The sequence below is a fragment of the Mixophyes fleayi genome, chromosome 9, assembly GCF_038048845.1.
Source record: "Mixophyes fleayi isolate aMixFle1 chromosome 9, aMixFle1.hap1, whole genome shotgun sequence".
NCBI lineage: Eukaryota > Metazoa > Chordata > Amphibia > Anura > Limnodynastidae > Mixophyes > Mixophyes fleayi.
In genome coordinates this window covers 91542687-91569147 of record NC_134410.1, presented here as the reverse complement: position 1 = coordinate 91569147, position 26461 = coordinate 91542687, and the positions used below count along the sequence as shown (strand labels likewise).

The 26461-nt window shown below is 43.0% G+C and overlaps 1 protein-coding gene and 1 long non-coding RNA gene across 4 annotated transcripts in view; one reads left to right on the top strand and one right to left on the bottom strand.

Annotated features, from left to right (window-relative positions):
- Nucleotides 1–2989, bottom strand: part of LOC142100832 (uncharacterized) — a 31973-nt gene extending 28984 nt beyond the window's left edge. Inside the window, exon 1 of the long non-coding RNA XR_012678922.1 lies at nucleotides 2851–2989. This is a non-coding gene — a long non-coding RNA (uncharacterized LOC142100832). The remainder of the gene's footprint in view (nucleotides 1–2850) is intronic.
- BTK (Bruton tyrosine kinase) overlaps nucleotides 1–23451 on the top strand; it is a 265703-nt gene extending 242252 nt beyond the window's left edge. For all 3 annotated transcript variants that reach the window (XM_075184676.1, XM_075184675.1, XM_075184674.1), the window contains 5 exons: nucleotides 2779–2995; nucleotides 3131–3195; nucleotides 3345–3463; nucleotides 20165–20322; nucleotides 23026–23451. In XM_075184676.1, coding sequence (XP_075040777.1) covers nucleotides 2779–2995; nucleotides 3131–3195; nucleotides 3345–3463; nucleotides 20165–20322; nucleotides 23026–23094 — 628 coding nt within the window. In that variant the 3' untranslated portion in view covers nucleotides 23095–23451. The remainder of the gene's footprint in view (nucleotides 1–2778; nucleotides 2996–3130; nucleotides 3196–3344; nucleotides 3464–20164; nucleotides 20323–23025) is intronic.
- The last annotated feature ends 3010 nt before the right edge of the window (nucleotides 23452–26461 follow it).

Below are 26461 nucleotides of genomic sequence, written 5' to 3'. Positions count from 1 at the left end.
CACAGCATCCAGAACCACATTCCTTCTGGGTAACTGTCGCTGCTAGTGTACCCCCTTGCTGGTGCACCTAGGCTGGTATCACTGACCTCTTCCTATAGATCAGGGCTGCTGTGGAAGGATCCACCTGGGCTATCACCCTGGTCAGAGCTGCTGGGTAGCGAACAGAGCGGTGGTACCGGAAAGCTGTGTCCAAACCTCAGAACAGCTGGAAACAGATTAGAATTGGGTCTAATCTGTAGGTCACAGGAAATTGCAGCAGGGAAGAGTTGTTAAGCAGGTCTTGAAGCAAGTGATGTTTATTTAGCTCTAGTGTCCTGACAAGGACAGTTCACACTGGTTGAAGATACCAGTGATCAGAAAGTCAGTTGGAAAATTAATGATACATTACATGGTCAAACAGCTCGCTTTTTATACACATTCTGAAACACCTCAGCAAGGGGTAACACCGCCCCCTGAACCTAGCTGGCTCCAACACATCTGAGTTATTTTTAGCATCAGGATGCAATATGTTTCCCCAAACATGGATTTACATGCAATGCTAAATTAACAATATTTACACTCTGTTATATCCTAACCTGCTGCTTGATTTATTTAAACAGGATCTGAGATGCAGCCACCCCAGACAGAAAGGCAACGGCCCATGTTGTGTATACAGGCTAAACAGATGTATTGGTCACTTCACATGAATAGGTCTAATTAACATGAATCCACCTGTCTCCAGACAGTCACAGAATACACATTTCCTCCCCTGGCATATGCCTCAGAAATAAATACATTTCCTAAACACACAAAGCTATTGCATTAGAAATCAATATATGAAAATAAATACATTTATGCGCCCATGCAGGGACTTATTATTAACCAGCACCTAAGTGCTCATACATTAAATATTTACATTTAAATTAATTAATATACCCTTTAATATATCTTGAATCCTTTAGTGAATGCCTAGGGCCTTCGTTTAAGTGCTACTTAGATAATTTGATGACCTATAACAGTCTCTGGTATCCCCACAAACCTCAAGTTATTCTTTCTGTTTATGATTTTAAGATCCTCAATCTTCTCGAACACCGATTCAAGGGATCTAGACTAAGAATCAAGGGGCTTGGCAAGAAGCACTATTTAAAGTCAATTAGAATGACTACTTGGCTTGCCTTGAAAAAGCTATTGTAGTGAAACATGTGTCAGCATTTTTCTTTGTTTGCTTGTCTGCTCACAACTTCAACTTATATAAAGTAAATGAATGTAATGCTTTTGAGGGTATAGAATGTACCAACTGCAGAATGGAGGGTCAGATAATTGCAATATATATGCAACAAGTATGAATGGAACTATAACTCTAGCTTTATTGTAGCAAGCGGTGTATTTAAATGGGTATGTACTGTCTGTAGTGAATATGATCACAGTACATAACATCTAGTATCCCATCCATTATAATTTTGGGATGCAATAGCAGGATCTATTACTACTATTTCCCTTAAGGAAACTAGACAGAGAGAGATTGCTATATCAATTCCATATTAGATAAACAAACTATATTTCATCATCATTTATTTATATAGCGCCACTAATTCTGCAGCGCAATACAGAGAACTCATTCACATCAGTCCCTGCCCCATTGGCGCTTACAGTCTAAATTCCCTAATATAGAAACACACTCACACAGACACAGACAGACAAAGAGGGATAGACAGACAGAGACTAGGGTCAATTTTTGATAGCAGCCAATTAACCTAGCAGTATGTTTTTGGAGTATGGGAGGAAACCGGAGAAAACCCACGCAAACACAGGGAGAACATACAAACTCCACACAGATAAGGCCATGGTCGGGAATCGAACTCATGACCCCAGTGCTGTGAGGCAGAAGTGCTAACCGCTAGGCCACTGTGCTGCCTCATATTTCTTGTTAAGTCTAAGTGAACATATAGGTGATAGACTATACAGAGCCCTGGACAATACACAAATAAGAGTCTTTATTGTTAAAATTATAAATACAAACAACAAAGCATAGCCATTCTTTAACTGCATTTTTGACTCGCTTTATTGTACGGTTATTGCATAATTACACAAATAATTTAGTTTTATATATTTTAATATTTTGCTACTTTTCAGTTAATCAGGACTATCATTTGTGAAGAGATTTAATAAAGATTGAATTTATTTTAATTATATTAAACATTCCAGGTTACCCCATCAAAAACATTGTTTTTTCTTCTTTTTCTAAGCTGTACTTTAATTGTCATAAATGTACCTCTGGATTTCCCCCTTGTGATTTATGTTCTCATGTTCTATCCACCCCAAGATTTTATTTACTAATATAATGAATTGGCACATGTCAATACTAACCAATAACATGCCCTAGAATTTCTCAAAATAGCAGATTATTTTAAGATTAGATTTGAGATGTATGAAGGGGTGGTGTTGTTGAGGGCCTTGTAGTTGAGGAAAAGGATATGAGGAACCAGTGTTTGGATTTGCAACCAGAGTTGGGATTTGCAGACTAGTGCAGTGGATGTGGAATGGCAAAAGATCAGTCTTGCCAAAGCACTTAGGCCAAATTGAAGTAAGGACAGATGAGTGTGGGGAATGCCAGAAAATAGGAAGTTGCAATATTCAAGGTAGGAGTTGATGACTAAATGGATGAGTTTTGGTTGCATCTTGGGTAATTAAAGGGTATATTCTAACAATTCCATTTGTACATTTTCCAGACTTATACTAGTTATTTGCACAACTTTTCTAGTGTAACTGGGTCTTTAGTGTCTTCTACTTCCTCCTCAGGAAGCTATCACATCAAAACCTGGTTCAGTTATATGGTGTCTGCACAAAAAAACGTCCCATTTTCATAATTACTGAGTATCTCTCCAATGGCTGCCTCCTGTCCTACTTGAAAGAGATCCGTTCACGTGTGAACCAAGGAGACCTGCTGTCCATGTGCAGTGATGTATGCGCTGCCATGAATTATCTTGAATCTCAGCAATTTCTACACCGTGATCTGGTAAGAGATTACAAAGTTAAATCTTATTATCAAGATAATGACTTGCATTCAAGCAAACATGAGACAGTAGTGCAGCAAGTTATAAGTACAATACATTAATTATTTCATGTACATGATCTACTTCATCTATTTTAGGCTGCCAGGAACTGTTTAGTGGCTGAAGGTGGGACAGTAAAGGTTTCAGATTTTGGCCTCTCAAGGTATGACAAATATCCCTTTATGTATGCTTAGTCCATATTTTAAACTATTATATAATGTTAGGCTTCTATAGTACACTGTAGATATTATCTTTCCAGTTACAATGAAAATGAAACTGTTCACCCATGCAAGGTTCCCATCTTGGTAATAGGTATGTTATGGACGATGAATATACTAGCTCACTGGGCTCAAAGTTCCCTGTCCGCTGGTCTCCCCCTGAAGTTCTTCTGTACAGCAAATTTAGCAGTAAATCAGATGTCTGGTCATTTGGTAAGTTAAATTTAATTATATTATTACACTTAGATCTTCCTGCTAACTATATCAGAATATTAATCTAAAAATTCTAAGGAATCTACATGCCACTGATGACTTTTCCGAACATAAAAATATGCAAAGTTGCATAAGAGTGCTTTTATCCCTGACAAATAATTCTAACTTGTCTTCTAATATCCTTCTGAAGTTCAGTAGTACATTTTTTCTTACAAATCACATCAAATAGCTGATTTAATGAGACAATCCTCTTATCTAAGACTTTTATTCTACTGAGGCTTTAATATACAGTGAAAGTCCCATTGATTCCACGTTTTATATAAAAAGTATTATTTTTCACAGTACAATTCCAGCATGAAATCAATTATTCAGATGATTTAATCCATCTTGACCTATTTACAAATCATCAATGCGCCTTAATGCCACTTTATGGACCATGTTTTTTTCTAGCTTAAGATTCACCCCGCTAAGACTCTCCTCGGGATTCCTCATTGCCGATAACAAAGTGAACATTGTTAATGCAAATTTGATCTGCCATGCCACCAACTTAGGTAGTAATGAGAGGGAATTCCATACTTTATGTGCTTCACTGACTGGAGGAGAAGCAACAAGCCAGCAAGACCTACACAACAAGCCATGGGGTAGGGAGAGAGGTTGGTCATGTTGCCTTACTCCAGCACAATGGAAAATCCTTTCAGTTTTATACAAGCTACTCAAACCATTTTAAATTGTAACAAATGATGTGAGTTCAGACACTGCCAGACTGAGCCTAAGTCATACACCTGATACTGGAAAAGCTGAAGGAGCATATGAAAGTAAGCAATTCCGCTAATTATATTAGCCTTCTAGAGCAAGTTCTTTATTTGCTTCACCAGATCCCAAGTGTTTGCAGCACCTTGAAATTGGGTCACTACATATAGTCCTATGTAATGTCTTTCTTTGCAAGTGACACAAATATAAAGAGCTCCTTGTGAGCAAGCTGTCAGCCCAAGTTGCACATGACACATATCCTGCTTCAGATCCTCCTAAAAATGCTACTGCCAGAAAAAAAACCTTACCTTTTCTAAGAGTCACACTGGTGATGAGTATTACTAGTGCACCAATGTGAAAGATTATTATGGCATCTGGTCAGGCTTCAAAGAAAGTCAATTACAAACAGAATCTCTAACGCTGGATTCCAGTGGGGATGAACTAATATTTTGTGATGATTATATTGACATCAGTGATGAGGATGATGCTGAGGGTGATGACGTTGCCAACATTGAGGAAGATGGCCACTGTTAACCTAAAGCACATTAGTAAATTGTTAAAATCCTTATCTATTTTACAGCTCAACAAGCAACAACCAAAATGTTTTCTCTTGTGGGGACCAACAACATGAAGCACTTCAGTCACAAAAGTGGCTTTCCCTGTACCTGAAGTGCTATGATCGCACTTTTATATATACCATTTAGTACTGTCACTATCCCTCACCATGTCACACATGCTGTATAAAATAAGAATGAAATAGGAACAAATCATTTCATTTCTGGGTGAGATCCGCCTTGGTGTATCTTCTTTTCTAAAATGATCTTTTATTACTGCTTCTGCTCTTCCTCTACAATGTGTTACACATGCTCTATAACCTGAGAATAAAACACAGTAATGTTCTTTATCAAGCTATTTCATGCATGGGGTGGGCCCACCAGGGTGTATGTTCTTTTCTAAAATTACATTTTATTACTGACTCTGCTGTCTCTCTCCATGTGCTGCATACTGTACAACTGAGAAGAAAATAGGACAATTTTCTTATACCTTTAGGATTGGCCCCCCTTGGGATATATTCTTTTGGAAAATAACCATCCTATAAGTCAGTGCTCTGCCTGTATGTTTTAAAGATGTCCTTTACTTTACTTAATCTGCCATCCTATCTACCACTGCTGTGCTATTATATTTCATAGGAATTGTATACTTTTGTAAAATGCTATATGTTTGTGCCACTGCTCTGCTACTATTTTTGTCCATCCAGTTCACTGTAGCCATTGGCCAATAATGATGAAAATATTGACAATTGTAAAGATGTCATTATACAATAGACTGTAAATGACTTTAAAAGAATTGTGATTCTTTTAAAGTGAAATTCGGCAAACACTACGCTGTTCAATCAATCTTGCTGTTTATTTAGGAAGTGTCAGAATAGCATAAACAGAAATTTTAATCTACATCTGGCTAAACAGTAGTTTCCTCACTACTAGCCAGCCACTAACTGGCATTGGTGGCCTCGCCCACAAATTCAAACAGTGTTTTTATCCTCCAACACAACAAACCAATTACTATATCCATGTGGTAACACGTGTGCGTGTGTGTTAGAAGAAGTACCCAGAGGGAATTTAACCCTGTCTGTTGCCTGCTCCTGCAGACTGGCTGGGTTTTTACTTGTTTCCCTATAGTAGAGGTGTAATAAAATAAGCCTCTTTTCCACATACCCCTCCCCTTATCGTCGCCAACCTCAGTGACACTGACACTGCAGAGAGCACATGTCAGTGAAGAAGGGCATCTGCATTTTTGTGCAGATTCCCTGGCCTATGCTCTACTGTGAAGTGGTAGGGATGCAGTGCTAGGGACCATCAAGTTACCCGGGTATTCACCTCCTTGTTCCTGTGCATCCACTTCAGTGGTGCATGGTCGGTGACTAAAGTGAATTTCCTACCCAGCAGCTAGTGCATGAGAGCCTCGGTGGCCCATTTGATCACCAAGTATTCCAGTTTCACCATGGAGTATTTTATCTTCTTAGGCAGAAGTTTCTGGCTTAAATAAAGTATGGGATTTTCTGTCCCATTAAACCTCTGCGAGAGAACAGCACCAAAACCTACTCCAGAGGCATTCATTTGGAGATACAAAATCCTGCTGAAATAAAGTGCTTAGAGTATTGGTGCATGTGACAGGATGGACCGCCTATGCCACCCTGTCTGTTGTTGCTGGGAACTGGCTGGGCTTACTTTGCCACCGTTCCCTTTCATTATTTCGAATATGCCCCTCCTGCCGCAGTGGGAGGGGCCTGCTGCCACCACTGAACTTCTTTACGGCGCTCAGAACCACGTGTCTTTTGGGTAACTGTCACTGCGAGTGTACTCCTGTGCTTATACACTTGGGCTGGTAGCTCCGGACCTCTTACTATGGATCCGGGTTGCTGTGGATGGATCCTCCCTGGCCTATCACACTGACCAGAGCTGCATGTAGCAAGCAGAGCGGTGGTACTGGAAAAGCTTGGGTCCAAACCTCAGACAGCTGGAGAACGGATTAGATTTTAGGGTCTAATCGGCAGGTCACAGGATTACAGCAATATTGGAGAAGTTGTCAAGCAGGTCTCTGAAGCAGAGTGATGTTTATTGCTCAAGTGTCCTGACAAGGGCAGTTCCACTGATTTAAGGTATCGGTGGTCAGGTCAGATGGAACATCAGAATGATACATTGCATGGTCACACAGCTCATCTTTTATGCAGTTCTGAAATAGTCTATTTTTAGAATCAGGATGTACTCTATTTACACAAACATGGATTTACATGCATTGCAAAGCCACTAATATTTATACTTCGCTATGAAATTCTTAAAAACCTTGCTGTGATTTCCTGGATCTTGTTTCAGAGGCAGGAGACTCACTAGCAAGTCAAAAGGTCTGACTGGTATAAATACTTCAGACAGTCGCTGAATACACATTTCCACAGAACAACAACAAAAAAACAAAAACAAGCCACTTCCCCACATCACAATACACCAAAGGCTTGGTAAACACAGGCTCATTGTATCAGAAATATACATCAGAAATAGGCATATCCTATAGCAAGGTTAAACAGAAAAAACTACTTTTCTACCTTGGTCTCAGAGATAACGATTTCCTATCTCACAATATACACAATATAAAATATAAGTGCACGTGCAATTACATAAATAAGTGTCCTGCGCTATTTGCTTTAAATAAATTCTTACCAAAAGTTATTTAATAGTGATCCAGTCACAGTGCCGAACACAGAGCCACTTGAAGATCCCGCTAGGCAACATCCACTGCTTCTGACCAGGCCAACTTATCTGGACAAATTTTTTTTAGAAGCTCTGTAAGTGAAGCAGTCCTAGTGAAAAAATTAGCCATAAACCGGCGTTAGTACCCAACTAGACCCAGGAAGATTCTCATCTGGGTATTAAGCATAGGCTTGGGCCAATCTCTGACCTCTGTTACTTTGTCAACTTGGGGTTTGACCTGACCTTGTCTGACAACATACCCCAAGTATTTGGACTCACACGTGGCCAATGCGCACTTCTCAGGATTGGTGGTTAGACCCGCCTCCCTGAGTGAGAGTAGTGCTGCCTCCACTTTGGGTAGATGTTTCTCCCAGTCCTGGGAGTGGATGACTGTCCTCTAATTATGCAGCTGCATTCTCCTGGTGCTGTGTTGACTCTTTGGAAGGTGGCGGGAGCCCCATGTAGCCCAAAAGGCAGTACTTTTTACTGGAATAACCCATCTGGGGATGAAAAGGCTGTCTTGGCCTTGGCCGATGGTGTTAGGAGAATCTGCCAGTAGCCTTTGGTTAGATCTGTCAGGCGCCGCCTGCGCACTCCACATAGGTGCCGGAGACGGCCACTTTCAGGCAGTCTCTCCCGTCCTGTTGCCTAGCAACGGGACGTCCTTCCAGCCCCGGTCCGCATGTGCCGAATGACGCCTATCAGCTTCCTTCCCCTGCTATTTTAAACTTCACTCTGGCACCATTAGGGTGCCAGAGTATTGGTACTCTACTCCAGCGTTCCTGTGTTTTCTATGTATTATTTGTGTCACGGGCACTAGGAGTCTTTACCCAGGTATCACCAGATGATGGGCTTACCAGAGCAGTATAGTTGGTATTATGGTACTCTGGTAGCGGGGTGATCACGGAACAGGAGACAGCAGATGGTAAGAGAATGCTCGAGGAAAGTCTATGACTAGCAGCACTGGTAGTAGGTAGATAACTGTACACGAGGAACTGGATGGACAAGGAAACGTGAGGGTAGTCAGTGGTCTGCGAATAGCAAGTTGTACCACTGCTATAGTGAGGGGAAATGTCCAGGAGTAACGAGGAGGTGATGAGAGTCAGCGGTCTGCGTATAGCAAGTTGTACCGCTGTCTGGGTGAAGGAATGGAATCCAGGTGAAGGTATCCGGGGAGTCAGTGGTCTGCGTTAGCAAGTTGTACCACTGCTATGTGAAAGGATACTGGAAACTGGTGACTCAGAAAACAGGGAACAGTGGTCTGCCTCTAGCAAGTTGTACCACTGAAATATATTAGTGAGGAGGAGCACGGGGAGATAATGCAATGCAGAGTATACACAGGCACACTGAACTTGATCCCACGATGATAGGCACAAAATAATAATAACTGAGCAGCACTGCACAAATATACAAAGTCACAAGAACTATTCACGCTAAAAGGAAACACAGTCAAATGATGGCAAAAGTCTCAGTGGAAAGGAAACTCTGGAGGAGAACAGCTCAGTCCCGCAAGATATGCAATATACCAGCACAGTCAATGAGAAGTATGCATACCGTGGTTCAGGAGAGCAGGCTGTCAGACAGAAGTGCAGGGATACCTGAACGGCTGGAGGCCGGCAGGAATGCGAAGTCCCAGGAGGGTGGAAGCGGTAACTAAGTAGGTGCAGCGCACGGTAGGTAGACCAGCAAGGAATGAAACAATACTCAAGAAGCAGTAGTATATAGAACTGGACACCTGGAGAACACGGGAGAGTTGAGGCGGTCTAGCTGAGATGAAAGCAGCGGGGCGTTGATCCGATGCAGACAGGCGAGATGACACAAGCAGGAACACTGTAGCACACGGAGACAGCGGATCGGCTGGCTGCAGACACGATGAGCACTGGAGAGTTGCGATGAGCAGGATACTGCTGAAACCCGGAGGCAGCGGATAGGAATCAGCTGGTGCAGTCACGATGAAACACAGGAACACCTTCAGAGGCTCATGGGGAATGAGACTCCAAGATCAGGCAATGAGGTATTGACCTCAGGTGCTTTAAATAGGGAGTGTTGCCTGATCAGCCAATTAACTAAAAGGAACATGTACTGAAGGTTTGAAAGGGCTGCACATGCGCAGACCCTCAGGATGGTGGACGGCCACGGTTCCTAAACACACGAGAAGTAGCACTCACAGTGACAATTTGGTTACTGATTTTGTCTTGCCTAGACCCCTCTCCTGGATTCTCCTCTAACTTGTTGCCTGTATTGGTTTTGATCACCGGACTGTTCCTGACTATTCTCCCGTCTATCTCCGTTGTACAGCTCCTCCTTGGTTCCAATCCGGCCTATCTGACTACGCTTTCTGTCTACAGAGAAGCCGATGCAGATAGATCACTCTCGCCTTTCCCCTGAGGAACGGGAGAGGCGAATGAGGAATCGTCTTTGTTTGTATTGTGGCGAGCCAGGACACCTTCTTGCTGCTTGTTCCAAGAGGCAGGGGAACGCACCCTTCTAGGTGATAACAGGGAGGTTAACCTAGGATCCCAGTCCCTTCCTCCCTATTCTCGGAAGGAATCGGAGTTTCTGATGTCTGTTACCTTGTTATCTCCCAAAGGTCCATATACCACCTGGGCCTTCGTGGACTCGGGGTCCGCCGGGAACTTCATTTCCTCCAAATATGTGTCTGAACTCTGTCTTCCTATGGTGCCCCTATCAGGGGCGCACGCAGGATTGTCAGGGGGGGTTCACCCCCCCCCCACGACAAAAAAAAACCACGAGAGAGAGCTGCGGGCGCATGCGCAGCAGCTCCGTTTCGGCAGCGCTGTCCTATACAGCAGCCGCGGCGCTGCCAAAGAAGCATCCGCGGCATTGCTGTATACAATACAGCACCGCCGCGGATATTTCTTTGACAGCGCCGCGGCTGCTGTATAGGACAGTGCCGATATGGTGGACACTGAGTTAGCGTTGGGGGGGGGGATTCTGGAGACTCAGAAACCCTCCCCCCCCCCCGTGTGCGCCACTGCCTATCTCAGCACCTAATTCTCACTGCCTTCAATGGCAATAGAATCGCCAATGGTTCTATTTCTCTCTCCACCTCCCCGATCCAGATGGAGGTATGAGTTCTCCATTCCGAACATATAAGTTTCTTGGTTTTACCTCAGTCTGTTAACCCTATTATCATCCTGGGTTACCCTGGCTAAGAACCCATTCTCCACAATTCGACTGGCAACGAGCACAGGTGATCCGCTGGAGTTCCTACTACTACACCAAGAAGTGTCTGCGAGTGGTTCCCCTCTTCAAACCCAAGATTTCCTGTCTCGACACATCCTCCCAGGTGGTCCTGCCCAAGGCCTACGCTGACTTTCCCAATGTCTTCTGTAAAGCCGCTTCAGAGATTCTTCCCCCTCATCACCTTGGGATTCCCCTATTGATCTCATTTCTGGAAAGAGTATTCCTAGAGGCAGGGTGTACCCTCTATCCCTACCGGAGACCCAGGCCATGTCCAAATATGTTACTGAGAGCCTCAAGAAAGGGTTTATCCACAAATCTTCATCCCCTCCTGTAGCAGGTTTCTTTTTTGTTAAAAAAAAGGATGGCTCCCTCAGACCATGCATTGATTATCGAAAATTAAATGCCATTGTGGTAAAAAGCTGGTACCCCCTTCCCCTTATTTCTGAACTGTTCGATCGTATTCACGGAGCTCAAATATTTACCAAATTGGATCTCAGAAGGGCCTACAATTTGGTGAGAATACGAAAAGGGGACGAGTGGAAGACTGCATTTAACACTAGAGACAGTCACTACGAATACCTTGTTATGCCTTTTGGACATCGTATTTCAGGACTTTGTTAATAAGGTTTTTCGAGATTTACTTTATCACTCGGTGGTGTTCTATTTGGACAACATCCTGATTTTTTCACAAGACCTTTTGTCCCACTTTCACCACGTTAAAGAAGTTATTTCTCGCCTATGCAATAATCAGTTATATTGCAAACTAGAGAAGTGCCTCTTCAATTGCTCTCAGGTACCCTGTTTGGGATAAATAGTCTGGGGTACTGGTCTTCAGATGGATGCCAGCAAATTGGAAGCCATTCGCAAGTGGCCTCAACCCTCCGGCCTAAAGGTTACCCAACGTTTCATTGGATTCACCAATTATTATCGTCAATTTACTCATTTCTCCCATTACTCTTCTCACTCGGAAATGTGGACTTTCTAAATCCTGGCCCCCTGAGGCTGTACAAGCATTCCAAGCTCTCAAAGGGGCTTTTATGACTGCACCTGTCTTATCTCAACCCGATCAGAATAGACCTTTCTTTCTGGAAGTTCACGTATCCTCCTTGGGGGTTGCAGCCGTTCTGTCCCATAAGAACTCCGCAGGCATATCTAGTCCATGTGGCTTCCTTTCCAAGAGATTCTCTGCCAGTGAGGCCAATTCAAGGATTGGCGACAAAGAACTCCTTGCCATTAAGACTGCATTAGAAGAATGGCGCTACCTATTGGAAGGGGCTCGCTTTCCTATCACAGTTTTTACAGACCATAAGAATCTCACTTGCTTGCAGTCCGCACAGTGTCTGAAGCCTTGACTGGCCCATTGGTCGTAATTCTTCAACAGATTCCAACTGATATTGACCTTCCGGCCCAGTACTAAGAATTTTCGTGCCGATGCTTTATCCAGATCCTTCGATTCCTCGGATGTCACGTCTTGAAGGAGGAATTCGTCAAAGCTAGAATTTTGCAAAGGTTGATAATGGGTTTAGCAGTAGCTAAACCCATTATCAACCTTTGCAAAATTCTGGCTTTGACGAACTCATCCTTCAAGACTCCTACTCCTGGCCGTTCTTTTGTAGACAAGTACTTACGCATTAAACTTTTGAAATGGGCTCATAATGCCAGATTCGTTGGTCATGCTGGGGTCAAGAAAACGGCTTCCCTTTTGTCTAGTTTATATTGGTGGCCTTCTCTGCTCTCGGATGTTCAGAAATACATTCGTACCTGTGAGGTGTGTGCTCGACATAAGGATCCTAGGAGATCTCCGGCTGGTCATCTCCATCCTCTCCCGGTACCAGACACACCATGGGTCAGTATTAGCATGGACTTCATTACAGACCTTCCTGCCAGCCATGGTATCAATGCAATTTGGGTGCTGGTTGACCGCTTCTTGAAGTTAGCTCACTTCGTGCCTCTCAAAGGATTACCTTCTGCTTCCAAATTAGCACTCCTTTTTATCCAAGAGTTTTTCCGCCTCCACGGCTGCCCAAGTGAGATCATCTCAGACCGCAGAGTTCAGTTTGTCTCCAGGTTCTGGAGGTCTTTCTGCAAACATCTCGGTATCAACCTAAAATTCTCTTCCGGGTACCAACCGCAAACCAATGGTCAGACGGAGCGGACTAATCAGGACTTGGAATTTTACTTGAGGTGCTATTGTTCGGATCAGCAATCTTCTTGGAGTGAGCTCTTGCCCTGGGCGGAGTTTACTCATATCAACCATCAGCACAAATCCACAGGCAATTCCCCCTTCTTTTACTTCTACGGTAGACATCCCATTCTGCCCACCTTTTCTAACCCCACCAACTCTTCTGTACCTGCCAGACAGAGTATGATTCACAATTTTGCTCAGATTTGGTCCCAAGTGCGATCTAAGCTACTTCAGTCCTCGGTCCGTTACAAACGATTTTCGGATCGTCATCGTAGGAATCTTTCTGTACTACGAGTAGGAGTCAAAGTGTGGCTTGCCACCCGCAACCTTAGACTCAAGGTCCCCACCATGAAATTCGCCCCTCGTTTTATCGGACCTTTCACTATTTTGCATGTGATCAATCCGGCCACCTACAGACTCCGATTACTGGCCTCCCTTCGGATACACAGTAACTGTCATATCTCTCTATTAAAACCACTGGTTGTCAACGAGTTCTCCAACATGATCTCTCCACCTCCTCCGGTTAAAACTATACTAGGTGAAGAATTTGTTGTGGAACACATTCTGAAGTCTCGTATGTCTCGGGAAGACGTCAATTCTTGATTCATTGGAAGGGTTACGGCCCGGAGGAAAAGTCATGGGTCAACGAAGAGGATATTCATGCTCCCTGACTCTTGGCTAGATTTCTGTCGGGTCCTCGTACCGCACATATGAAAGAGGGGGAGGATACTGTCAGGCGCCGCCTCCGCACCCCTAGGAGTCTTTGCCCAGGATGATGTACTTACCAGAATAATATAGTTGGTACTATGGTTCTCTGGTAGCAGGGTGACAACGGAACAGGAGAAACAGCAGATGGTGAGAGAATGCTCGAGGAAAGACTATGACTAGCAGCAACTGGTAAGGAGTAGATGAATGTACACGGGGAACCAGATGGACAAGGGAACGTGAGGAAAGTCAGTGGTCTGCGTATAGCAAGTTGTACCACTGCTATAGGGGGGAGGAATGTCCAGGAGTAGCGAGGAGGTAGTGAGAGTCAGCGGTCTGCGTATAGCAAGTTGTACCACTGTCTATAGTGAAGGAATGGAATCCAGGTGCAAGTAGGTAACGGGGCAGTCAGTGGTCTGCATATAGCAAGTTTTACCACTGCTTATGTGAGAGGATACTTGAAACTGGTGTCACAGGGAACAGGAGTCAGTGGTCTGCGTCAGCAAGTTGTACCACTGCTATATATATGTGAGGAGGGGCATAAGGAGATGAATGTAAAGCAGAGTATACACGGGGCACACAGAACTTGATCCCACGATGATATCCACAATACAACGATAACTGACAAGCACTGCTTGAAGTATACAAAGTCACAATAGCTATCCAGGCAATAGGAAACAAAGTCAATGGTAACAATAGCTTCAGTGGATAGGAGGCTCCGGAGGAGAACACAACTCTGTCCAGATGGATATGCAATACACAAGCAAAGTCAATGGAAAGTATGCATACCGCGGTTCAGGAGAGCAGGCTGTCAGAGATACGTGCAGTGATACCTGAACGGCTGAAGGCCGGCAGGAGGAGAGACCACTGGAGGGTGGAAGCGGTAATCAGGTTGGTGCAGCGCACGGCAGGTAATCCAGAATCAACGAAGCAATACTCAGGAAGCAGTAGTAAGTGGAACTGGAAACATGAAGAACATGGAAGAGTTGAGGCTGTCTGGTATCCAGTAGTAGAGGTGGAGGCAGCGGAGAGCTGACACGATAAACCCAGGAGAGTTGAGACGATCAGGAACTCTGTAGTAGTAACGGAGGCAGCGGATAGGAATCAGCTGAGTGCAGGCACGATGAACACCGGAAAATTGAAGTGAACAGGAACTCTGTAGTAGTAACGGAGGCAGCGGATAGGAATCAGCTGAGTGCAGGCACGATGAACACAGGAGAGTTGAAGTGGTCTGGAAACCACAATAGCAGTAAACAGGAATCAGCAGGAGCTGAATACACGAGGAACACAGGAACACCTTCAGAGGCTCATGGGGAATGAGACTCCAAGATCAGGCAACCAGGTACTGATCACAGGTGGTTTAAATAGGGAGGGTTGCCAGATCATCCAATCAATTAAAAGCAACAGGTACTGACGGCTTGATAAGGGCTGCACATGCGCAGACCCTCAGGATGGAGGACGGCCACGGTTCCTGAAGACACGGGAAATGGCACTCACAGTCCGGTGAGTGACAACCCCACATAGGTGCCGGAGATAGTCGACTTCGGGCAGTCTCTCCCGTCCCGTTGCCTAGCAATGGGACATCCTCCCGGCCCCGGTCCGCAGCACGCATGCGCCAAATGACACTTCATGTTGCCTAACAACAAGACGCCAGCTCCGACTATCAGCTATGTCTGATCGCCGGAAATCATCTGCTTATCAGCTTTCTTCCCCTGCTATTTAAACTTCACTCTGACACCATTAGGTGCCAGAGTATTGGTTCTCAACTCCAGCATTCCTGTGTTTTCTATGTATTATTCGGTTACTGATTTTGGGTTGCCTAGACCCTTCTCCTGGAAACTCCTCTGTAACTTGTTGCCCGTATTGGTTTTGATCCCTGGACTGTTCCTGACTATTCTCTCGTCTATCTCCGTTGTACCGCGCCTCCTTAGTTCCAATCTGGCCTATCTGACTACGCTTTCTTCGCTGCACTGGTGACTATCTGGGAGAACCTCGACCTGCGCACCTCACGCAGCAAATCTCCTACCTCCTTGTGGGGGTCCCTGGTGAACACCGGGGGTGCGTTAGACTCCGCGCCTCCCAATTTAGTAGCGCTAACATCAGTCGGTAGGAATTCCTGTGATAACGTGGTGAGGTACATAATATTGGCCAAGGTTTCCACCAGCTCATCAATTCTGGGCATCGGAAGTGTCAAAACGGGAAACCTCGTTTAATTCTAAAATCATTACAAAAATGAATACTCCCATTCGGCTTGGCCACTAACACATTAGGGCTATTCCAGTTGCTGTTGGATTCCTCAATGACATCGAGGTCCAACATTTTTTTAATCTACTGTTTCACAGCTACACATCTAGCTTCAGGAACACATCAAGGTTCCTCGGAACCAATTCCTCAGTCTGTCGTCTCCGCACTGAATGGGTTTTCTCCTGCCTGTCTTTATAATTAACAGGTTCCACAGCCTCAATCTCCTCATATGCCTCCCATCAATGAGTGAAGAGCTTATTCTCTTGTGTGGGTACCAGGACAAGAACTTTTTTACCTGGTTTGAAAGCTCTAATTACGGCTGACTTATCGTAGTTCTTTCTTTGCCTTGCCTGTGCCTCGTGAATATGTTGTTGTATCAACGGGGTGATCTTCCCCAAGCTGTCATACAATTGGTACACAAATTTGATCACATTGGGGTCTTAAGGACTCTGTTGTTCCCAGCCCTTTTTGAGAATATCCAAAATGCCCCTTGGCTGCCTGCCATACAGCAATTTGAAGGGGCTGAATCCTCTAGATGCTTGAGGTACCTCCCTCACTCTAAACCATATATAGGGTAAAAACACATCCTAGTCCCATTTTTCCTGCGCCCATGCCTTTCTCACCATTTGTTTGAGTGTCCTATTAAAACGCTCCACTAACCTGTCAGTCTGCGGGCGATATACTAATGTGTGTAATGTTTCTATTCTTAACAACCGGCACAGCTCTTTCATTAGATGGGACATAAAGGGAGTACCCTGATCAGTCAAGATTTCTTTGGGGATACACAACCTGGTACAATATTGAAGGAGTTTTGCTATTGTACTGGACTTTATATTGCACACAGGTATAGCCTCGGGATACCTGGTGGTATAATCCATTATGATCAGTACGTACGACTGCCCACTGACCACTGGCTGATTTCTCTAATGGACCTACCAAATCCATACCAATACACCTAAACCGGTAGTTTGGCTTCGGACATGTTCTCTGACATACTGGACATGACCAGCAAAATCTTTTTATTGCCTCGTACACTCCAGGCCAATAGAACCCGAGCAATATATACTCTCCCCTGTTTTAGTTTCCACCAAGTGTCCCCCACACAGATGTGTATGCGCAGCTTTGAGAACAAGTGGTGTATGGATTTGTGTCACTAACAATTGATCTACAGTTCTACCTTGTACATTAGAAACTCTTTATAACAGATAATTATTTACCATATAATAGGCAATACCTTCTGCAGGCTTGTCGGCCTTCTCTATCCCATTTATCTCAACTACATTCTTATAGACATTAGCTAAGGCAACATCTCCAAGTTGGTGTGACGAAATGTTATATATCTAATGACTGACTGTTATTTTCTGTTGACTTCATGTATGACAATGTATATTTTATGTAACCTTTGAAAGTATGCTTTGCTGACTGACCTAGGTGACCTGTGCAATTAACAAAGAGTCTTTTGAAATAAGCCAGATAGATAAGGATCTCGGGGGAGTTTGAAGTCCCAAAGTTGTAAACCATCTAGCCACTCAAGCAGAGCAGAGGAGAGAGATTCTCTGTGGTGTCCAAACATATATCTTAGTGATAGATAATTTACTTCGGAAAGCTCTGTCATTTTGGGAATCAATCTGACTTAATTGAAAGTGTAAATTCCTAAGGTGGGGGTAAAGAGCTTGTAAATCTTCTGCCTTAGACATCAAATTGTGCATTTTATGAGGGGTCTATCAAGACTGAAATGTCCCATATTTTTCTATCGTGCTCCCTCACACACAGCAAGACTACCTCGTAAGTAGTATTCTGATTTTTATTTCCTATTTTATTTTTTGAAACTTATGTGCCACCTATTGTATGTCTGTTTATTACCTTTTTGTAAATAAGCCTTGGAAATATTTTTCAGATTAAACATATTTACTCTAGCATATTTCTCTGTGATTGTTTGAGAATTTACGAAGCTCAGGGAGGCTCATGCTACATGTGTATGTGATTTAAGTGTGAAACTTTAATAAGTGGTTTTGGTGAACATAAAGACACCATAATAAATTCTTTGTGGTGGCAAAGGTGTATTCATTGTTAGTTAACTAAGGTGACGCCAGTCACAGCCAGCTGTTCAGATTGCTGTATCTTGGATAGGTTGTGCGCTCGTGACAGTTGGTCTTGGCCAAAGTCTCCTAATGGAATTAAGTTAGACAATTCTGCCCAGTCTGAGTCCTCATTGGGAGGCGTGACTGCTTCACCCGAGGTCTCGCCAACAAACGATGCAAGGAATATCTTCTGCGCTCTCCTTTGTCTATGATCCAACCTCTGGTTCAGGTTTCGTGGTAGATCATGGCACTTTTCATTTTCTGTTCCTTCAAGCTCCTCCGTCAAGGCTGGACTTTCTGCTTTAATTGAATTCAGTTCAATTCAAATCTTCATTTGTCGACATGTGTGGCTGGATTCGCTCCTAGAGGATCTGCTTGAACAGCGGAAAGCCGTTGCCCAGTATTAAAGGGTATGGCAGTTTTGGGACAACTGCCACTACTACCGTGACTGACTGTCCCTTTATAGTCACAGGCAAAACAGTCCTGTCATATTTCAGGCCATCCTGTGGATACATAGTACCTTTACCTTGGGCAATTTGTAAGCCAATTTATCTGGTATTATTGAGCTGTAAGCTAACGACAGTTAACTACCTGAATCTGCCAGAGCCAGCACCAAATGGTAATTCACAAACACCACCACGTGGAACAAACAGGACTTCTCGGTAACTGGATTCATAGTACAGCAGCTCAAATTGGTTGGTTGTGTGTACGCTAGGGAACAATCCATAGGTTCTAATAACGTTGTCCAGGCTCTTTGCACTCAGCAGATTGGTCCTGATTTAGTTTTGGGTGCCTTTTTGTCAGGCAATATTGCCTGATCAATGTCCGGTCCACCTTTCCACCTACCAGGCGTAAACTTTGGAGCTGGCAATGGAGGTTTGGGCATATGATGCAAGGCACTGTATCTTTCCACCACAGCAGCCAGTTCCTCATACGTCTGAAGGTCAACATGCAATGCCCACCTTTGGAGCCCTCAGTCCATACCCCGGATACAATGGTCAATGGCCAGAATTTCGATCATTCTGCCCACAGAGTTCTTTTCTGACTGTAAACACTTCTTCAGCTTTCTACCAAGTTCAGCAAGCTGAGCCCAAACCTGTAAATATTTGGAGAGTCTCCAGTCATGATTTCGTTGGGCCTCCACCACTCTGGTGACTCCAACCCTCACCAAGATTGTCATTTTCAGTCGCTGACAGTCACCTGCCTTTACCTCGTCTAGGTCTGTATAGGTGCGCAGTGCTTCTCCTGAAAGATATGGAGCCAGGTGCTCAGACCAAGTTCCAGGTGGCTACTTGGCTCGGGTGGTGGCATGCTCTAACGCTATCAAATATGCCTCCACGTCATAATTTCTGCACACAGCTATGTCACTAGAGACTGATAAGAACACTGCCACCCCTCCTGTTTCTGTATGAGCAATGATACTAAGCAATGGCACTGGAAACTGCCAAGAACGCTGCTACCCCTTCTGTGTCTGTCTGTGAAATGGCGCCGGACCTCCATGGAGAGAGGTACTTATGGAATCCAAAACTTGCGAGTTCAGACAATATGATATTTTGCCTCGATTTCAGTTCTGAGGACACACGAAAGCACCGAGTCGGCTAGGTATTCGGATTCCCTAAGTTCAGGGGGGCTCAGTTTTCAAAAACCGAGCTTGAGCATCCCTAGTTCTAAACCCTTTGTATTTACTATGGTTAGATAAGTAGCACATTATCTATCTTTCATTACGGACTATTCCCTTTTTTATCAAATTGCTCTGACAGAATAAGTTTGGTGATACTACTAGCACCTCTAAGAAGCACAAATACCTGAAAATAGTCACTGAATAAATATAGATCGTATCCCCTACTGTGGCCTTATCCAAGGTGACTTATAATATCAAAACAATGTATAGTAGGGGACATTACTCATGATAATGCACAATTTTTTCTAATGAACACCAAACTAATGAAAGTAATGACCTCAGAAATCACTGTCTATACAGATATTATTTACAGCAGTTTATGATTAGCATCACTTGTGTATTGCAAAATTATATTTTACAGGTGAATATGTATTAATATCACTTCCTTTTGCTAAAATCATTTAAAGATTTTAATATTTTTATATTTTAACCAATGCCATATAAAATCTCGCCATGGACACTTGAATCTTGCCCAATTAAGGAAAAGAGAGAGCAGAAAAGCAAATGTACTCATAGCCTAGGACAAAAGTTCTTCATCTGTGCTGGCCTTGAGCTTTATTGGCTTTTTATGTTTTGTATAATAAATGGCTTTTAAATCTTTAGGTGTCCTGATGTGGGAAGTGTTCACGTTTGGAAAAATGCCATATGAAAGATTTAATAATAGTGAAATTGTGAATCAGATAATGAAGGGAGTCCGCCTGTACAGACCTCAACTAGCAACAGAAAAGGTGTACAGTGTGATGCTTAGCTGTTGGGCAGAGGTAAGTCTAAGTCAAGTGGATTCATAACACAAAAAACACCAGAGTTCAGTAATCTCTCCCCATAGTGTTTCCCAACTATGATCCTTGAGTATGAAAAATAATATACTTTTTAAGAGTATGTCTTTTTGAGTACAGATAGAAATTGTTGATATTGTTTATATTTTACAATGTGACAAGGCAAGTTTTAAAATAAATCAGACATGATAGCACTAAAAATGACATCCAAACCAATTTATGAACAGAAACGCTGTAATGCAAGCCAGACATGGCAACTATGGGGTATACTTGCTAAACTGCGGGGTTGAGAAAGGGGAGATGTTGTCTATAGCAACCAATCAGATTCTAGCTTTCATTTAGTGCATTCTACAAAATGAAAGCTAGAATCTGATTGGTTGCTATAGGCAACATCTCCACTTTTTCAAACCCGCAGTTTAGTAAATATACCCCTATGTATCATAAAACTCTTGGTTTGCCAAGATAATTCTTAAGATAAGTTAGCCAGATAATTCAGGAGAACCAAACCTTGATAAATTTCCTTCTGCAGCAGTATTTCCCCCCCCCCCCCCCCCCCAATCTTTTCCTGCTTGAGGCTAACCGCCAAGAGAAAGCAGATATATTTTATATGCTCATGCTAATCTCGACCCCAACAGTTGGACATCAGAAAGTGCACATCTTCTTGGGAGGCCCCCCTTTTCAGGTGTAGGAATGCTTGCATATGAAGAAGGGGATGAAGCCTCCTAAAATGTTGTGAAAAAAAGATCTAAAATGGAGAGACAAAAACATGAATGCCTTACACAGATGACAGGAAAAGTATCATCATCATGATCACAAAGTGAGCAGTATCATCTTTTAGATCCTTTATTTATATAGTACATACAGTAATATGCACACACACACACTAGCAGTAAATTAACAGTATGTTTTGAATTGTGTGACAAAATCCACACAAAAGGAGAACACACAAGACTTCATCTAGATTTTGGCACAGAGCATGCACAGTAAAAATGTGCCTGTATGCAGAATTATACGTATTTGTCTGTTATGCCTCTGAACATTGAGAGAGGCAGAATGGGGTAGGAGAGGGGCGGGCTAACGTAGCCCATGTATAATAAGGGCATTTAGCGCACTTTACAAATAATTGCCAACTTATTTTTTCCCTCTCCTTAAGGAGATTCTGTAGTGGTAGTAAAATGCAAGTTATTTTTTCTTGAACGCGGAGCCAAAATGACCCGTTTTGCTGTGAATTGCATCATGGAGGCCCCCATCTTGCTCACTTCAATTGCTAGTGGGCAGGATGCTGAAGAATGGCCTACCTATTCTCCCGGGAGTCTTCTGGACATTCAGGGAGAGTGGGCAAGAATGAACATACTTTGTATGTAGAGGTGGGAGCAGGTGCAGATACACCTCTTAGAAGGAATATCTGTTGTGGCTGCTTTATCCCTGGTGCAAGATACATGCTGATGATTATAATCAGCACAGACCTTGCATGGGCATTAAAAAATATAAATAAATAAGAACATGACCCACCCACAATATGAAATCAGTACAAGCTGCTAGCCTAGACTGGTATCTGATAAAAATTATTAAAATTGTGTTCGAGCTGTGGTAAATTATGCTTGCTAGGCATCGTAGAATGTATTGTGTGTGACATGCCTGGATTGGTCAGGTGTATTTAAACATTATAGACCCAATTCATTAAGGAATGTAAATGCTGGTACGTACAGTATTTTGTGTAAAATTGAAATAGACCTTACTCCACTTAACGCAATGCGAAGAAAACTTCCGACTGCCTATGATTTCAAGGGCGGAATTGGGGAGGGAAGGGGTGTATGCACATAGTCAGTGTACAGTAAGGGCATCCCAAGGTTGAGCACACACGAATCTGTCCTATTCACGCTCTGGGCATTTCTTAGGTATATGATTATCTGCCTATCACTTGCACCAGCTACAGGGCAGGTGTAAGCAGGGGCGGGCTGGGCCGGGGGGCAGGGGGCCACCGGTCCCTCGGGCCGCTCAGTCTGACCGCTGTTTGGGCCGCCCCCCCCCCCCCCCCCCAATGTGGATGCAATATTACCTCAATATTGCATCCACGGACACGCGATGCGGCCGCGTCAGCGCACAGGTGGCCGCATCACAATGACGCGGCCGCATCACGTGTCATGTGATGTGGCCGTCTGTTTGCCCCCCGGGCTGAGATTTGCCAGCCCGCGCCTGGGTGTAAGTGCCAAGTTGTAGTGATGATGGTTACATATGCCTACTAGTGCATGTTTGCAACAGTAAAAATGCATTTTAGGTACAGTAGGCATTAATAATATCCTCATTTATGTATTTCATATTGAAACATTTTTTAATGGTTTTTCATTAATGATTATATTATTAAGAGGTGTTAATGTATTTAATACTTTTTTTGTGAATTATGATGGAACTTTATATATACATATGCATTGTGCGTATCCTGCAGTGTGTTATGTCTGTCTGCATACAGCAAGTGCCATATAGACAAAGCATACTTATACCCGTATTCAACTAGAAAAGTTTCTTCCGATCGTCCTCTTGTTGAATACGGGAATACATGCTTGCATTTTCCTCTAGTTTAAAAATTGCGTTCACTTTGCATTCCTAAATGAATTAGGCCCTATCTGTTCACAAATGACGTTTTTCTATATTTCCATATTTATACCTCTGTGTTTTATGTGTTCACAGAAAGCTGATGACAGGCCAGCCTTCCAAATCCTACAGGGAGCAATTTTAGAAGTGATGGAGGAATTGTAAAGAAGAACAATATAAAATATGCACATAAGTGATTCTAAAGGGTAGACTTCAAATTAAAAATGCTGAAGATATTGTAACTTAACAGTATCAAATCACATATGTATTCATATATGACTTACAATACAACAGCTTTTGATAACTTTATAAATACATACAATGAAACAAACATTTGGCAGCATTTTATACTGTGATATGTTTACTTAAAAAGCAAGTAAATCATTATAAGACTTTTAGAAATCAAAGCTTGGAAATAATTAAATATTGTGAATGTACTATTTCAAATCTGTCCAGTGAGTGATCTGTATCTGTCCAATAACAGACATAATAAATCCTATGTATGAGGTGAATTTTCAAAGATATCACTGGCAAGCTTATCATTGTTTTGCTTTGTACTGGTGAGTAATTCAGTCAAGGTCATGACTTATAGCTTAACAATTATTTTCCTTTATTTATATTGCTTTAACATATTATGCAGTACTGTACACCATACTTGCCAACTCTCCCGGAATGTCCGGGAGACTCCCGCATTTCGCGAGAGTCTCCCAGGAGAGTGTGGCAATCTCCCTGATCTGCCCACTTCCTAGTGAAGTGAAGTGGGCAGAATTCGGTTTAAACGCTGCGATTCACCTGCAATTGCGGTGTTTGGCCTCGCCCCCACTGTAAAATGACGCAATTTGCGTCATTACGTCACGGGGGTGGGGCCAAAATGACGTGATTTCAGCGCCCCACCCCCTGCGCGCCCACGTCCCAGCCGGCATCTCCCGGAAGCCCAAAAACAAATGTTGGCAAGTATGCTGTACACACTGTCAGAAGCCAATTAGCCTATCAGTATGTTTTGGCCTGTGGAAGGAAACACCGAGAGGAAACTCCATAAACACAGGAAGAACATACATTCTCCACACAAATAGTGCCCTGGTCATGATAGGTAGAAGTCACTGTGCTGCTCAGATATCCTGTGTGAATAGTAGCTCTAGTAACTCCAGTAGCTGAACCCTGCTATTTAAGCTTTAACCAATTCTTTAACCATTGACAAAAAGATGGAGTATGTATATCTGTCACAAACTTCAGCAGTACTATAAAGATCCCCAGCAATAGCCAGTCAAATCTACTATAAAGACCTTGCTTATAAGTACCCTTTATGGACTTTTGGGGCTCTGGAGTCCAGGTTAAGATGTAGGAGGCGGGTATTGGTGGTGTTTTTGTGGGTGTGTCCTTCAAAGATGCTGATTCTAAGAAAAGTAACACTATTTTGCTGTGCTTGATAAGACGGTCCCTAGAGAAGGGGCAGCTATACAGGGAAAAATGAGTTAATCCCTTCCCTCACTAGAACTGTACAGTGGAAAACGCAGATAATTCCCTAGCACTCCGTACAATTGGAACATCCCAAGAATTGAGGAAATAAACAAACCAAAATGAGATACAATACAAAAAGGAATAAATGAAAAGCAAAATTGGTTATTTTCCTTAATATCATAATATCATTCACAAAAATGATATATATATATTTAATTGCAGTAGGTGACAACATGTAACAAGCATAGATTTTTTCTGTATGTGGCCTCAGAGGAAAATGTATTTTGGCCACAATATTTGTAATTCCGAGAGAAGCAGTACGTCAAATACGTTCATTCATAAATTACAGTTTGAGAGGTATGAATGAAACTTCTGTTTCTCGAAGATCGTCACAGACCTAGTTGGGTAGTGTAGAGACAACAGGGTACGCTTGGTCCTAATGTGCTGGAGCCTGTGTAGCTCACAGCACTAGTCTAGTGTTCTCCGTTGTTGTCCAGACTGTTCCTGTTTACCGAAATGTTAGCTCTGACCCTGACTTTGGATACCAGTTCCAAATTTTTCAGTGTACCGAACATTTGGCTTTAACCCTCATCATGGCAACCATTGACTTCCAATTTATTACATGTATCGAATATCTGGCATTAATCCTAACTACAACTGCTGTTAAGTCCCAAGTTTTCCTGAGTACTGAGTTTTTGACATTAACCTTGATCACAGCCATGGTTCAGTTTCAACCTTCAGTATAAACTCAGATCAAGGTTAACAACAAGACTCGAGCTATTCTGGGTACCAAAACTCTGGCTTTAACACTGACTCTAGTTGTTAACTGTTCTCCAACAATCCTGTCCATAAAGTCTGTAGCATATTGGTGTGCTGCACTTGTGTTTATTTCCCTGACTGCTATCTTCAGCCACCAGTCAATGGTTTCCATTCCTGCACATACACACATTGCAGGTATGCTGCAGATAGGGTGACAGTATCTTCTTGTCTGTGATGGAAAGGAGATTAGTCATTTTATAACAATTTATTTACTTCTACTTGACTCTATATGAAATTATGTTCTTTGGTCTTTCACGGATGGAGTGTTTGTGAGGATGGGGTTCTCTGGCAAGTTTTTCAATGGCATCTTACCCCTATATTGTTCCCCATCGGCTACGATCTTATTGAATGGTTTGACCTTGGCTCCCTTTTCTATTTCGAATGGCACGCGTCAGGGTTGCCCCCTCTCGCCACTCATATTCGCTCTTGTGATTGAGGCTTTGGCCGCCTGGATCCAGGCCAATCAGGAGATAGCTGGTATTCCAGTGGGCCACTCCACACAAAATTGACCTCTACGTGGATGATGTCCTTCTATCTATTTCTCATCCAATGGTCACTTTTCAGGCTACAAGTTCAACTCAGATAAGACTGAGGCCCGAATTTCCCACACAGGGCAAGTTACTACTTGAGCGTTCTTTCCCATTCCACTGACACCTTTAGAAAATCAAATATGTTGGTGTATTTATTACTAAACACTACCACCGCCTCTTTCAAGCTAATTTTCCACACATTCTTGCCCAAATAAAACTAGACTTTACTACATGGTTACACCTCTATATTTCCTGGATTGGGTGTATTAAGGCTGTTAAGATGAATATTCTCCCCAGACTCCTACACCTCTTCCAGACTCTGCCCATTCGTGTCCCTCTCTATATATTTTTTTTAAATTCTTTATTTGTTACAAGAGGAAACAGCATAGAAAAGAACAAACAACAAGTAAAAACCAACTGTGTTAAGACAACAAGATGTCTCCTCTTATTTTAAAGTTTTATAGTAGAAGGAAGGGGTAGGAAAGAGACAGGAAACAAAATGGGTTAAGGAGGGGGAACGGGGGGGAGGGTTGGGAAGGACAGGCACATATATCACCATACCTATTACAAAGGAGGTTGTAAGCAACATATTTACAGAATAACGACCTGTAAAATAAATAAGAAAATAAAAAGTAGACCGCAAGATATATGGATCTCTTACACATGGCGCGCGACGACCAACCTGGAGGATCCAGAGACGGCCCAGAGTTTATGTACCATTAGAG